The sequence below is a fragment of the Perca fluviatilis genome, chromosome 9 (genome assembly GCF_010015445.1).
Source record: "Perca fluviatilis chromosome 9, GENO_Pfluv_1.0, whole genome shotgun sequence".
NCBI classification, from domain to species: domain Eukaryota; kingdom Metazoa; phylum Chordata; class Actinopteri; order Perciformes; family Percidae; genus Perca; species Perca fluviatilis.
In genome coordinates, this window is record NC_053120.1 from 23058380 (window position 1) to 23074734 (window position 16355).

The 16355-nt window shown below is 40.8% G+C and overlaps 1 protein-coding gene across 4 annotated transcripts in view; it reads left to right on the forward strand.

The window, feature by feature from the left end:
- Nucleotides 1–16355, forward strand: part of agbl4 (AGBL carboxypeptidase 4) — a 429765-nt gene that overhangs the window by 241829 nt on the left and 171581 nt on the right. For all 4 annotated transcript variants that reach the window (XM_039811721.1, XM_039811718.1, XM_039811719.1 and 1 more), the window contains one exon: nucleotides 12037–12131. In XM_039811721.1, the coding sequence (XP_039667655.1) occupies nucleotides 12037–12131 (95 nt within the window). The remainder of the gene's footprint in view (nucleotides 1–12036; nucleotides 12132–16355) is intronic.

Below are 16355 nucleotides of genomic sequence, written 5' to 3' on the forward strand. Positions count from 1 at the left end.
TAATTCAAATATCTGAAAGTGCTGCTTTGCATGCTATTAGATGGCAATCTAAATAACATTTACATGTCATTTATGTCTATTACCTTCTTTTTGAAGAGTGGTGTCAGCACTGTGTGCTCATATTTATTCCACTAGCCAGCATGGTTCCTTTCCTAAATTTGCAAATTAATGCAAATATGGGTTTCCTCCCCAGACAGTTTTTGAAAGGTAGTGGTTATGGGAAATGTCCATGAGATTTGGAGACACAATATTTGATCATTCATGGTTAATATGTCTTAGTTGATTTGGGTCTGTGGTCAAGGAAACATCACTGGGCTAAATGTTTGTTCCCTGGTCTGGTGTCATGATATCTGTGGTATCTTTCACTCTGCTTGAATGACCTGAACATAATATTGGTTTTGCTTTTTGTCAACGAAGATAATGTTGACAACACAGAGCCTCATAAGCCGGTGGCAGAATTGTTAAGCTTACTCTTTTCGTCTGTGACTTGTCATGTTGTCTAGCATGTTTTTCAGTACAACTTTATTTAGGGGCCCAGCCTTGGAAAGTATTGTCAATTAGCCGATGAACTATCGTCAACTAGTCGATTAGACAAAGTCATTATCAAATCACAGCGTGAATGTGTGATCTAATTATAGTGCCGCCATGTTTCTGTAGCATGTGCAGTATGTGGCTCAGTAATTAAATGAAAGCAATAAAAGACTTTCGTAAAAGGTAAACTAATGTTTATCTCTGCACTTTCACAACGAGTTTATTGTGTGAGCAGTTAAATTTTCTTCCATAATACCAAAAGTTAATCTTGTAGAGTTCGCGTGTGTGTGTGTGTGTGTGTGTGTGTGTGTGTGTGTGTGTGTGTGTGTGTGTGTGTGTGTGTGTGTGTGTGTGTGTGTGTGTGTGTGACCTCCATCAGTGTCTGGAGGGTATTGGTCATTGCTGTCACTCAATGTGAGAGAAGCCCTAATTAAAGAAGTTCCAGTTGTACATCGCCTTACAATGGAAGGGAGAGATTGCCTTTCAATTCACTGCCCAATACAGAAACTTCCTCCTCGTCTGGTTGAATAAAAGAGTCTGATACAAAAAGCCATGAACGCCTAAACCAGATAATGTTGACAACAGAGTCTTGTAAGCAAGTGACAGAATTGTTAAGCATACTCTTTCTGTCTGTGACTTCTCATGTTGTCTGCTCATTGCAGCAAAGATACAACTTTATTTAGGGGCCCAGCCTTGGAAAATGCCGTCAATTAGTGCAAGCAAGAATAATAATGAAACCGTTTAATTACATTAACATAATGCCTTTGAACGATCATTACCAAAAATGGTCGTAATAATAAAGCAATTACTATTTTGAGACAGCAATTAGCCCAGCACCTTTCTTCTAATTACCACAAGCAAGAGGAACATGGATGGATGCCCATGTGTTACAAGTCTGTGAAGGAGCTGGAAGCAGTGGAGAAGATGAAGATGAAGATGGGCAAGATAGGCTGTCAAAGACCAGGCGTTTCACTCTGAGGACGCTATTCCTCTCTGACACATCCACAATAACCCTCAAGAGGAGCAATAGCCTCCCTCTGTACACACACGAATTTCAATGTTGTTTTGCACACATCTCTCCATTAAGAGAGCTTTTTTTTGTAATGGAGGAGATGTTGAAATAGAGGGAGTGAGATGGAAGAAGCGAGGCAGGCATGGATGGAGGAAGGGAGGGAAGAATGAGAAAGAGAGATTGGTTTTCATGCCTGGTAGTCAGCGAGCCTGTAAATCTCCCAGGAGCGTAGTGGAAGACAGCAGAAGGTTGATAGTCATCCATCACTCCTGACAACCCCACTGCTATGGAAGGGCCTGACAGCACAGCCCTGCCTGAGAGAGAGAGAGAGAGGAAAAAACACAAGAAGAAAGATAAATAAAAAGAGATGCTTCCTGCAGAATGAGCAAATTAACTCTTCCATGTTTAAAGCAGAAGGCGAGGGGAAAAAATAAGGTGAGGAGACAAATGTGTGGAGGGAAAGGGAAGGAGGGAAGAGGAGAAGTGCAGCAGTTGGCTGTTAGAGATGCTCTGTTCATCCCTCACTGAGTGCCTGTGGCGGTGGCAGTGCTGCTGCTGAGGGAGTGGAAGTGGACTGGCTGGAACTAGCTCTGTCCTCGTCACAGCATAGTAGCTAGAACATGTGCTTGTAATCTAAACAAGTCTTCTTTCTTTCAACCATAGATGTTAGAAAGAGTGTACTATATTCTTCTTGTTGTGCTTTTCCTGTTTGTACACCGATTCACAATACTGTGAATTACCTTGAAAATTGCCCATTGTCGTGGTATGGTATAGTGGAGCCAGTTTCAGATCTGCGGCATGTTTATATGAACATTGAAAAGAATGTTATACAGTCCTGCCTCTTAGAAATGACTTCCATCTACTACTAATTAGAAACATAATGCAGCCTGGATTGCATTTTCAATTAACATACAGACAGGCATACATGTATTGGAGAAACATATTTACTAAATATTCACTGCCAATGCATTGCATTTGTTTTCCTTGCAAAATCTGCTCTTGCAGTACAGTATCGACTCATAGCAGGTAAAGCACAATTTAACTTTGTTAAGGTTATTTTTAAGCAATCACAGCACTTGGTTACAGTTAGGCAAACATTGTGATCTTGTTTTCCTTACCTTTACCAAAGTACTATTGTTGCCTAAGCCTAACCACACATGGAATAATGCCAACTCCTGCCTGTCTACAAAGTCCTGCACACTGTTCGCACTTCACTTGCACAACACTGTGTTTTGTCCAATTTGTCTAGTGTTGTAAAGCTGCTCACCTTTACCACAGCCGTGCTCTAGCGTGCAAGCAGAGTATACGAATGTGAAAAATTATTTGGGACTCTTTAGTCCTGACGTCCAAGTTGTCAAAATACACAAAGTCGCTAAACTCTGATGCTAGCAAATGAGTTATCTATCTTCCTTATTTCGTATTAGCAAAGTTAAGTGCACACAACATTCAGGTAGCAGCTTTTCATTCTCATTTTCAGTCAGTGCTGACTCTGACTGTCGCTTTCGCAAATAATAAACCGCTGGCAGGTCAAATCAGCTGTTGCTTATTAATGTTATAGCGTGAGTAGCAACAGACCAAAATCAATTCCATTCTCTGGAGTAATGTTTTTCCACTTTTATTTATATCATATTGGTAATTTAAACTTAATCATTTTGAAAGTGTACCTTCTTTGGATAAATTAGCTGACCCTGAAAAATAAACAGCCGTTATTTCTATGTGTCAGAACATTTAGGTAAATATAAGTATTGCATCAGACTCAGTATCGGCAGATTCCCAATACTTAAAACCAAAATAACTTAATCGGGACATCACTGCCATTCCTTTTTATTATAGATTTCTAAGTGACACAATAAAAGAGTGAATAAGTGTAGAATAACACATGCTGTGTTATTTTGGATAAATGGGATGTTCCATACTTATGTGTTCATGGCTGTGAAGGTAAATGTGGGCAGGGTGGTAATACAAGGAATGCATGTTTAAAGAACATAGGGAGTTATTGCCAAGGAGCTTTCCAAACACCCAGTCAATTAATATGCTAGACATACTAGAGCCCCTATACATCTGACAATATGTAGCGATCTGACCGTGACACATTCTAAACATATCGACTCAAAAAAAGGACACACTGCAGACAAAAACACACACAAGGACGCTTATTATCAAATCACAACATTAACGTGTGATCTTATTATAGTGCCGCCATTATTTCTGTAGCATGTGGCTTGGTAATTAAATGAAGGCGATACAAGATCTCTGTAGAGGTAAACTAATGTTTATCTCTGCACTTTTACAGCTAGTGTATTGTGTGAGCTGTTAAATATTCTTCCATAATACAAAAGGTTAATGTTTAACAATTCTGGTGTGTGTTTGTGTGCTTGTATGTGTCTGTGCATCTGTGGTTGTGTGTGACCTCCATCAGCGTCTGGAGGGTTTTGGCCATTGCTGTCACTCAATGTGAGAGAAGCCCTAATTAAAGAAGTTCCAGTTGTACATCGCCTTACAATGGAAGGGAGAGATTGCCTTTCAACTCAGTGCCCAATACAGAAACTTCCTCCTCGTCTGGTTGAATAAAAGAGTCTGATACAAAAAGCCATGAATGCCTAAACCAAACAAAAGCCCTTTAAAAGACTGTCACCGTGCTATCTGATATCTCTTGGAACAGCACTGCTTTGAATAAATCTTTTTCAGTGAAAAAGGGAGAAGGAAATTAAAAGCTGACATTTAAAAGGCTGCTGCTGGGACTTGTGGCCCCCAGGATCAATAGCTAGGTATCTCACAACTTCCCCCACATATTAGCTCACTTTTCCACGGGGCATCTCAGACTAAGTACAAACAAACCAAATCTACTGTAGGAATATTACTGTGTTGTTTTGTCAGTTCACCTTCAGGTGTGTGTGACTTGTAGCAGAGTGGGGTCAGTGTCTGTCTCTGTGTTTGTGTACCTGTAATGTGTTTAAAGGGTCCCATTCTCCTCGTCCTTGTGTCAGCACCTTAAGTTGACATTGGTCATTGGGGATCTAAACATGTCAGCAACAACATCACACTGAAGAGAAAAAAAAGGTGGGGAGGTAGAAGACAGCTGTAATAGTAAAGTGTGTGTGTCAATGGGGGGGTGTAAGTGACAATGTTGGCATTTAGTTGTACTGGTTGACATTGTCAGTATGTGACTTTGTGAATGGTCAGGTTATGTATAGCAGACTTAGCTCAAAGTCATGCATGTACTCCTGTCTCCCTGACAGACACAGAACACACACACACACACACACACACACACACACACACACACACACACACACACACACACACACACACACACACACACGTGTCCCACCCTACACACATTAGACTGCGACCTCCATCCTGTCCCATAGGGCCTCAGGTTGTCCCTTCTCCTGTCATACTGTTCAGGTGTCCCCACCTATTGCACGCCTGTGACCTTCCCCCACTGTCACCAGGCTTTACAGGAGCTTATAGCCACAGCTGAGCTGCCCTGCTTGAGCAGGCCTTCACCATAATGCCCCCCTGGGGAGTCCCCCCAAAAAGGCTTCCTGCTTTTTCAGTGAGTGCTAAAATAAACAACCGGTAGCATTTCATGTAAATTTGATTTCAACCCATATTATCTGTCCAGCTGAAAATAGAATAATAGTACAGAATATTTCTTTTATTTTCTCATGTTGGCACAAGGTGGTGATTAGTGTATGCATTTTAATCTGGGATCATTTTACATTAAAAACAGCAACTTTATGCACTAACTACTGTTTTTAAAAGGGCCCCCAAACCTTTGTAAATGTCTTGATTTTTTATACAGTGGGGGAAAAGTTGGCAACAAGATGACAATTTTGCCTGATTATCAAAACCACTTTATTTGGAGGTAACACTAAAAGTAAGCATACCCACAATGTAAACCGTGAGTGGCACAACAACGGCAAGTATGATGAGTCAATGTTGAAGCTGATGCTTACAGTAGACAGTTTGGTTGTAACTTACTGCTTGCCTCCGTTTTGTCTTCCAAATAATTAGTGTTTGTTTACAACCTGTCTGCCATGTTTGTTGCCTCGTTAGGTCTATTTAAAGTGATGTCACCATGGTCGGAGATTTCAGCAGTTAGGTGAGAACAATTAGTTCTATTTTTTATTTTCTAACATTTATTTAACCAGGTAAGCCCCATAATATTATCATAACCAATGACACGAGCTATTAAAACAAAACCCAGGTTGTGATAAACAGTAGTTCTCCAAATACTGTCTAGCTAAGGCTATTCCACTAGCTTAGATACCACAAAGGCATTAACTAAATGACAGCTGCCTATGAGGATCGGAATCTGCCAGTGACATTGCAGTTCCAAATGGCACCTGCCAGGAAGTGATATCTGTCAGTGGAACACAATGTCATGTTGTTCATGTAACTTGCAGAATGTTATGCCAGTACAGTTGAACAGCTGTGACATATACCAACTCTGGCACAATTTACCACTGAAACATTTAAACATGTTGCTGCAATCAGGAAGGCTTAAACCACATTCTTGATATACTTTTAGTATGCTGTGTATTGCTTTTATTCCTTCTCCTCTCCAAAAAATGTTTTTCTTACTCTTTAAAGGTGCCCTGCCACACGTACTTCATTACTTTGTGGTAATGTCTGAAGTTCTACCATGGACTCTGTAACATTTTTTGTGGAAAAAATGCCTTGGTTACCTTGTTTCAAGCCATTCTAGCGTGGTACAGAAAGCCTAAAGGAAGACTCAGCCCGATTTCTGCCAGTTCTCATTAATATTCAACAAGCTAAGCTGTTTGAATCTGATTGGCTAACAGCTAGCCAATGAGAGCCTGGCTGTCAGAATCCTTTACCCAGCCCAACTGGGCGAACTCATGAATAGTAATGAGCTCAGGCAATATGATGTCAGGCTGACCAGCTTTTGTAATTGGCCTGATTTCTCTGCTTATTTCTGTTCAGTGGCTAGAGCTGACAGAGGAGGTAGCAGTTCATTTTCACATTCACCACATAACACAAACACATATGGACCTAACATATTTCAAAAAATGCAAGTAAAAGCGGTTTTGTGTGGGAGGGCACCTTTAAAATCATCATATAATCATATTCTTACCGAATTGATTGTTAAAAAAAAAATTGTAGAATACTTGATTATGGATGTATGTGCAGCCCTAGTCCAGGTCTTTATTATAAGCCGTACAGATCACTACATTAGTTCAACATCTGTTTGCAAACATGTCTCATTACTTAGACATTGCCCAGCTGAGGAGCAACACTACATAATTAGTCATCACTTCACCACTATGGGATTTGTACATCATTTCACATTAACCCATGGGCTGTACATTACAAATCCTCTCACAGTTCAATATACTGTATAATGCCCATTGCATACAATATGAGAATCAGTATTGTTTGACAGTATCATTTGATTATGACCCTTTTTTTTTTAAGTGCAACAATTGTTCTGATGATCTGAACCTTGATGCAAAATACATTACCTTGTGTGATACACTTGTTGCCATTTTATATGCTATGAGATTTAAGCAGAAAATTAGGAGACTAGCATTTTATTTTTTGTTTTACACATTAAAACTCTGTCGTGAAAACTGAGTCAAAGCCATCATAAATCACTGTAATGTGTGTCACATTGATGCTTTGTTTAACCATTCTGCCTTTATTAATTGTGTCTGTTTCATTCCCCATTACAGTAATTATGGGTACTGTACAGTATTTGTGTGTGTATGTGTGTGCGTGCACATGTGTTGGACTGTGCACTGTGGAGTGTGTGTGTGTATTGTGCTCCTGGCGGTGTCAGGTAGTCCCCAGTACTGTGGGTAGTTGGCACGCTGTGCGTCAGTGATCAGACTGATCAAAGACAACAAGAGAGGAACAGGCAGAGCTGCCAGCAGCTATCAGCCTGCCTGTCTCTGATGCCTGTCTCAGGGCTCACAGATCTGCTCTGCTCGCTTGTGTTATGCTACAAGGAAATCACACTGTGGCCAAGGTGATTCAGTGAACCACAATTTGGTGATGAGAACAGGAAACCTCACCTGACACGTGATGGGACGATTTGTCTCAACTACATTGTTGTTTAGACCACTGGGCAGTGCAGTGTTGTGGGAATAATAATGTTTCCATGATGAACTCATTTTAAAGTTAAAAAAAAATAATCACATTTTTGCTCTTACCTGAGTCTGGGGTTTCAGTTTCTGTTGCTTGCACAGAGAGCCATTAGCACAATGGAGTCTTGCCAAACTATGATAGGACAATCTCTCTAAGCTGTAGGCCACCTACAGTAACAACATACACATTCTGTTTCCATTACCATCTGCACTTACATCTTGATATCAATTGTGTGTAATAATGTAATTCTATAACAGGTAATTTCAGTTTTGGCTTCTATACAGTACCAGTACTTTAACAACACATGTTGTCATAACAGCATTTCAGCCAGCATGAGTTGTTAACAATTCAGAAGGCACATACCTGTTAATCATGTTAACAGTAAAACAGGCCTATAGTTTCCATTTTGAAGAAACACTTATTCCTGAATGTGTAATAAATTCAAACTCTTAAGTTCCACTTGAATATATGTCAATAACTATAGTTAACAAACCTACAAGTGTTTAATTAGTGTAGTTTCAGAACTTAATGTTCCCAGTAACAGCTTTCACATTCTGGAGACATCATTATTATGTTTCAGATTATTCATACTAAAGTCTGCTCAACCATCACTATCAAAAGGACAAAGTGCTCATTCTCTCTGCAGAGGTCTTTGACTACACATTTAGAATGGTTTCTTTAATAATTTATCCAGGCTTCTTCCAGGAAGCGATGCTATCTGGCCACAGGCTGGATCGATGGAGATCAAAAGACAGTGTTTGGTCCTAAACACAATCCTATCCTTAAGGCGGCACCGGCAAGGCTATTTTTGTGCCAAACACTGTGGCTGGCTGGCTAATCTGTTTAAAGGTTAGCAAAGAGGTTGGGGTAAGAAATTAGACTGTCACCTAAAACATGCACAGCTCACACTCACAGCACACATCTATGTGACTCTGTGTTTGTATATGTTACTTTCGAAAAGGACTACTTTTAAGTCGTATTAGTAATTTTTGGAATTTTTTGGGAACGTTTTCCTTGAGTCATTGGTTTTGATGAACTACCTCATTAAGTCCCTGCAGATACGTTAAAGTTATTTGCTGCTGCGAGAGAGTGGAAATCTTACTTATTGCACCATTAAGGTTCATTTGAGTTTTGCACGTTGTAACTCGTTGTAACAGCCAAAGAAGTTTGAACTGTTATCAAATCATTTTCAGAAATGTAATAGTTTGGATGCAATATTAAAGGACGCCTATTGTCATCCGTGTAGTGTGTGTTGTGACACCGCAGAGACACCTGTTCCAGTCTGTAATTCAGCAGTGATGGGGATGGCGGAGGGCTTTGACACGCTCCGTCGACATGACAGCTCAGACAGCATGGATGTTAATCTCTTCTAACTGCTCCCAGCCTAATTAAATCTTCCAGGGCAGCACACATGTGCAGACACATGCACACAAACACACATGCACACACAAGTGTTCTAAATTGGTCCTGGTTGTGCGTAAGTTCTAACGATCTAGAGAATTCGCCCCACAGCAGTTTGTTTGATTCTATTGTGTGTGTTTGCACACGTGCATGCATGTGTGTGAGAGAGAGAGAGAGAGAGAGAGAGAATAATAATCAAATTTGTTGGTCAAGTATGCTCGCAGCCACAAATAGTTTAACTTATGTTTTCCATAGTTCATTCATTATAATTTGACAAATTATTCTAGAACAGACTATGTTGTAACCACATTTAAAGTTGTATTTTGGAGTGCATTTAATCTGGACTTGATAAAAAAAAAAAAGAGTGAATCAAAATCAAAGAGGCAAAACTTAACATACATGAAAGGGTTTGGGTGATGTTGAAGCTCCTGTCAACCAAAGCCACAAAAATGGATCTTTGTGGCTTTGCATTTGTGATAAGAGGTGGTCTTAGCAGATGGAAACGCAAGTACAATTTCATGCAAAAACGAATATCAAAATTGCACTGGTCCTCTTGAACCTGTGTAACTTCAGCCGCGTAAGCACTATACAACCATATGAACACTCGCATACACATTTCTGAATGTTTAATTTGTCAGTACTTCAGTGACTTTTGGGGACATATTATGAAAATCTATGTTTCACAGCCCAAATCTATGCGTACTGGCCATCATTCTTTGCACTTGCGCCTCTTCTTATTTTCAGGGCTTCAAGTGAACCCAACTGCAGAATTGTTGTTTGAGTGGCAGATGAAGCAGAGGATGTTTTACCGATAAACAATTCTAATAACTTCTGTATAGAAATCTGAGAAGAAGCTCCTGCTGGAAAAAGAGACACTGAATGAACCTACTACACTAGATAACAGATGCTACTCTAAAGGAATAATACAACAGTCTTGTATCTTGAAAGTCGTTCCCAGGCAGGTCTGGTGCTTTTTAGTAAATTGTCCAGGGTTTTCCTACCTTGCTTTTAAGCTTCTCAAAGTTCCTCTTGTCTTTTAGGTTAAAGACTGGCTTTGTGATCTGATGTTGAGTCACAGGGCGAACAGATTTTCTTTTAATCTGTTTGGCTTCAATAAAATTAGAAAAGCACAGAGGGAGACTGAGACTTCTACATGCCGCGTGCCTGCCCCCGACCTACCAGCCCACCTGTCTGTGTCCTCCACATCTGTCCGCTGAGCCAGTAGAGCCCAGTTTATTTTCTTTACTTCTCTGTGACTTCCTGTCACTGTTGTGTAATTATCTTCTGTCTCTTTGTATCTGTCCCTGCTGTATGTCTCTACAAGCTGCAGCACCTTTTTCCTCTGCTTTATTGTCTCCTGCCCTTGTATTGTGTATCATTCTGCCTGCAATTCAGCCTTCTTTTTCTTTGCCGGCCCGGTGTCTTTGTCATCTGTCCAGCCTCAGCTCCCTCTGAGTTAAACAGGCCGAACAAATAGATTACAAACAGTGGGTAGAGTGAAGCTAAGGAGGAAGACAATCTGAATTTGTTGTGGATAAAGAATGAAGGAGGAGGCTGTGCAGTCAAAGAAAACCAGTGGAGTCAGAGTAAGGCTGCATTTGCCTGAGGGGAAAAGGCTGAAAAGTAGCTCTCGCAACAGATGTGCGGGGCAGTAAAGTGTAATTGAAATGCCAGCAGCAATGGTCTTATCTCCCTGCTACAGGAGCCTGCTGCCAGTCTCAACATCAGTTAGATGTCATTTTACCTAAGTCTGAATCAGCTTGCCACAATCCGCAATCCCCATTCCTCTGATGCTAGGCAGGAGAAAAAGGGAGAAATGGATGAGGGGGAGGGGAAGGAGAAAGAAAAGGAGGGAGAGGCGGGTGGGGAGTCTGTAATAGGATTTCAGTAGCACCCAGTTAACTTCCACCACCTGGACTTAGTTGGTAATTTGATATGCCCCATCAATAGGATTCATTTACCTCACCGCAGTATTACCATTGCCATTCATTTGACTTTTTAAAAAGTGTATTTATCCATTTCTCTCTCCACATTTCCCCACTCCTCCTGATCCTTATCATGCATGCTGGAGGTGGGAGTGAGGAAGGGCTGTTCCACAATATTTGAGCTCAAGAAGAAAGTCCTTGGTCCAGAGGAGGTGGAAAGCCAGACACCATGGCTGTCCTCTGCGCTGCAGGCAAAGCTTAATGTTTTGGGCCAGGCAGGATCCCTCTGGGGAGAACTGTAATGTCCTCCCAGATTAGAGGCTGGCACTCCTCGGAGCTGCTGCATTTTATCTGGAACTTTGTAACTGCAACATGGGATCATCTGCAGGACATTAAAGCCACCTTATCTCCTCACTGTAATGTTAATGTGTGGTGATTTTGTGTTTTGTCAGTGTAATCCATTGTGGTAGTGGCAACTTTTACCTCTCTCTGAGCTTCTTCTGCAGTTTGTTGGTTTATAATTTAAAGCCACTCATATGTCACACTGGAAGAAAATTATCATAAAGAATGAGTCAATTTACTGCTTTCTACTCATGTGTACGCTGCATAAGCCTTTCTTTGTTTTGCTACTGTCAGTTTCAGTCTCAGGTTATGCTTTTTTATTGCTTCAAAAGTTTTTTTTTCACATTTTACTGGATTCTAACAAATATGACGAAATATTAAAGGTGCCCTGTTTTCAAAGTAACATTGAATGTTACTCACCTTTAGGCATTCTGTGTAACCTTGAGGCCTGACAAACTTATTTCATGCCTTTTCTTCCTCATTAAGTAATAGCAAAGCAGAATTGTTGGAAATTTTAAAACGTTTACATACATTTGCTAGCTCACAGCCTTCTTTCTCCACTGGCTTTGTTGACGCAATTCTGCATTTCTTTACACATTACAAACAAAAATGCTGATATAAACGTTGCTCCAAAGTAATACTAGTGTAAAAAAACTCATTTTTGGTGGTTTTAATGGTGTGGCTTCTATGTTTTTCACTGTCTTTCAGAGAGTCATTTTCAATGTGGTCAACTTCTCCAAGACCAAGAGCCTGTACAGAGATGGCATGTCTCCCGTAGTCAAGTCTACCAGCAGGCCAAAATGGTAAGTGTGCAATAACAACATTAGCACCAATTCCAGGGGAATGCTTTGCACTTTAATGCAATTTCATTTTTAAAATAAAACTGACTATTTAAAGTCTTTCTACAACTTTTCTTCTCTGCCCAAAAGTACACACACACACACCCTAAAGACTGATGCTTTAGATTTCCAGAGTGGATGCGTCTGAGCGCATTAGCATGTGATCCATTGGTTGCCAGTATGACGGCTGTCTGATGTAATAACGCTTGACTGATGGATGCAGAGTGTGTGTGTGTGTGTGTGTGTGTGTGTGTGTGTGTGTGTGTGTGTGTGTGTGTGTGTGTGTGTGTGTGTGTGTGTGTGTGTGTGTGTGTGTGTGTGTGTGTGTGTGTGTGTGAATAAATAGGTGTGGCAGGAGGGAACAGGGCTGGTGCAGTGAGGTTGGGCACAGCGTCTGCCAAGCAGGCTGGTAAATCCAGTGGGGCGAGGAAGGGGAACAGGGTAGCATGATGAAGTGTTGCCGTCCAAGAGGAGCCCTGACATCTGTCATCAGTTGATGGAGGGCATCCACAGAAAAGCCAGGCATCTGCCACCCTGAGCCGTCTGCTAGCCTAGCGCCCGCACCGACCATACCGTAGCATGCCGGTCACAGGCTAATGGGAATAGACAATGGGCACGACACCGTAGACAGGAAAGATGAACTGCTGTCGCCGATACGGCACAGTACAACATGATGCAGCTCAGCTCGTCTGCCTCGCTCTCTCCGTTTTGACTCCTTATGGTGTAGTTGCAACAACTCAGAATTTCTCTTGTGCTTGTGGAGAAATGGCATTTTCATGGTGCTAGCCTGCCAACCATTTATTTACAGTGAAACTGTCAAGTGCTCGCTTTAAAATTGGTGTAATTACACTCAGTTAAGTTTCTGTGTAGAAAGTCTCGCATTGCCAGACCTATCTCCACAGCGCTGTGGAGTAAGCTCTGACTACACCACAGAAACATTCTAGGATAGGAAATAATGCTAACACATTTAACTGAATAATGCTCTGGGTTGTTTGCATATCTTTAAACCAATCACAATCGTCTTGGGCGGCGCTAAGCTCTGGACACAGAAATGGTGGCTTTGCAAAATAGTCCTGGAAAGGAACTTGTTTTGGAACATTAAATAAAGTTAACTATTCACACAATACAGTAACATGAGCTATTTAAATGAACTGGATACATGGTTAAACCTTATTTGCTCTTACCAGTTTATCGCCATGTGTACTTCAACCACAGCAATCCAGCCAATTGGTCCCAAAACGTCCCAGTTAGATAATAAATGCCGTACATATATTCTTTGTAAGTCTTTACAAGCATTTAGCGAAAGAACCAAGCAAGCCTGCCTTATTGCACGATCCAAATTTTTCTCAAAAAGTTGCTATTTTCAGTTTGTGGCTTGCTAGCTCGAAGTTTGTTGTTGTCTCCCGTGTCAAAGGGATTTTAACATCAGCAACACACAGAGAGTGGGAGGTGAGGGACAAAGCCTGGCGTCACGCGCCGGATGTCTGGCTTTATCCTGGAAATGTACTTCCGTTGATCCAGATTAGTGTGTAGTATGTTGTTTATAAAACATAGTTATATTCCTGTTTCTTGTGCCAGGTAATTATTGTCCCACTTTCTGAATTGACTCGACTCCTCATTTGACATAATCTTGAATGTCTGAGGTGTTAATCTGAGCAGCAGCCTTGTTGGGTCATTTAGGTCCCAAAGCTTTTCTTAATTTGCTAATGATGCAACCCTGGCCATGTTTATGTTTCAATAAGCTCTCATAAATAGGTATTTAAGTGACAGGCACAGCAGGAGGTAATGTTGCTGAGGCCCGACTCCAATTACCTCCCCAGGCTAATACTGTTTTAACCGCTACTCTCAGCACTCTGCCATCTAAAAGGCATCATGTGTCATGCACTTTTAGAGCCATTTTCAAATGTCTGGGTCTTCGAAGACCACAGCTGACATTGTTTGTGTCCCCACAAAGTGGTCAAGATGCTTTTAACACAACCTCCTCTATTTGACTTTCCATGAGCACAACACAGCACAGACAGCTCTTAAAGTAGCAATCTTCTTTTTGACAGTTACAGATATGGAATAAATAAAAAGGCAGAGCGTGGAGAGCTTCGCCTGTCTGATCCAAACTCACACAGGACAGGATAAAGAAGCTACTGAGAGAGGGAGAGATAGAAAACGGGTGAGTTGCAGAGAAACAGACAGAGTGGAGGAAGAAAAAACACAAAGTACAAGAAAGAGAGATTACTGAGACAGGTAGACAGGGAGGAGAGAATGAGAGGGGGTGAGCGGGAAAAGATTGCTCCCCCACCACCCACCACCCCACATCTGTATTTATCAAAAGAATTGTCAGTATTAGCCCAGGAGTTGAAGCCTTTATCTCCCCATGCAGGTGCCTTATGTCCTGGGGCCCCAGCATGGTTTGGTGCTGGAGGCTGCAGGGCTTGGCTGGCCTCGGCTTAGCTGGGTGTCTCAGTGAGAGACAACTGGCAGATTACAGTCCTGCAGGACGTTCACTGCTACAGGTGGAAGGATCTATCCTCTATTCCTTCCTCCATGCCTTTTGCTTTCCATCCCTCACTCCATTACTTTCAGCCAGGAGACATCTGAACTGACAGAATCCCGGCTTTATCGTATCATGTGGTATTTAAACACAGCTACAGGTTACATGTTTGATAAATAATGAATGATGGATAAACTAATTATAAAGGACTACATGGCTTTTGAAATGTGTGACAGATTAACAATGGACTTTATTCTGTAAGCACACAGACTCCTAAAAAGTTTATCAAACACCAGCAGTATGAATGTTATCCTGTGCCATGCACTGGACAGTATGTGGAACTACATATTGTATTGTTTTTGTATTTTAAATGTCATAAAAAGAAAGCTTAATAACAATACATACGTTCAAATTAACAGCCTCATGTAGCTATATCTGTGTAGTTGAGAAGCTGCTGAATAAAAGCAAACCTGTTTCATCTTGCAAACCGTGAATTACAAAAAAATATTAAATGTTTGAAATTAAATTGGCTCTCAAGATTGTTTTTTGCCTTATAAAGTTCAAAGTGAAAAAATTCCAAGAAATTGAGAAAAGGACTGAGACCGTTTATGAGACAGAGAAAAAACAGTAAAGCATATTTTCTTGAACTAGTCTGTCGAAGACAACAGCCCCCTTGGTAACACAAGGTGCCAACCACTCTCCCCGCGGCCTGCTGGTTGTTAGACTGCTAGAGCAAAGAATTGCCCAGTATCCTTATTTTCCGAGATAAGCTAATTAGAAAGTCAGAGAGCGTGGTGTAATGCAGCTGTTGGAGGCCGGAATGCCAGGGGTGGAGTGGGGAGGAGGGGGGGATGGTAATAGCCAGGATGGCTGCATGAGACTGACTGCATCAACCAACAGATGCTTCCTAGGAGTCGGAGGAGAAGGCACAGAATGACACTAGAAGATGTTTTTCAGTACCATTAGGGTGACAAATAACAAATATTTTCATTATCAATTAACGTGAATGTAATTATCTAAATTAGTCTGTTGTTCAGTCTATGAATAACAGTGAACAAAATATCCAAGTTCCCAGAGCCCGACATGACATCTTTAAATGTCTTGCTTTGTCCGAAACCCCAAGATGTTCAGATGACATTAAATAGAGAAAAGCAGCAAAATGCTCACAATCATGAACCTGAAACCAGAGGTAATTTGGTGATTTTGATTTGATAAATTACAGAAATAATTATTAAAATATTTGCCCATTAAGTTTCTGTTTATCAACTAATCGATTTATCAATTGTTTCATAACAACAAACCTTCCTATCTGTGCAACACGAAGACCATAATGCAATTAAGTGACTTTCCAGCAACTTCCTCATTGACATTTTTGCTTATATTGTGTAAGCTTGTATCTAAATAAAAGACGACTCACCTCCCAAGCTAAAACACATGTCTCTACATCATTTCTAGCCAATTAGATCTCTGATGTATGATATATTGGAAATGTTCTGATGTGTGGTGTCTCTTCTAATTATTTTTTTTTTAAAAAATTTATTATTTTTTTTTTTTTTTTTGTTTAAAAAATCCCTTTTCAGATGAACAGTCAGAGTTGGAGGAAATGGGTTGCCAAACATTGCTTCTAAAGTTAGAACCAGCCAACCTTTATCAAGGGTAAATGCTTATTCCTCCTTTTTTCATGGGAGGCAACAAAAAAACAG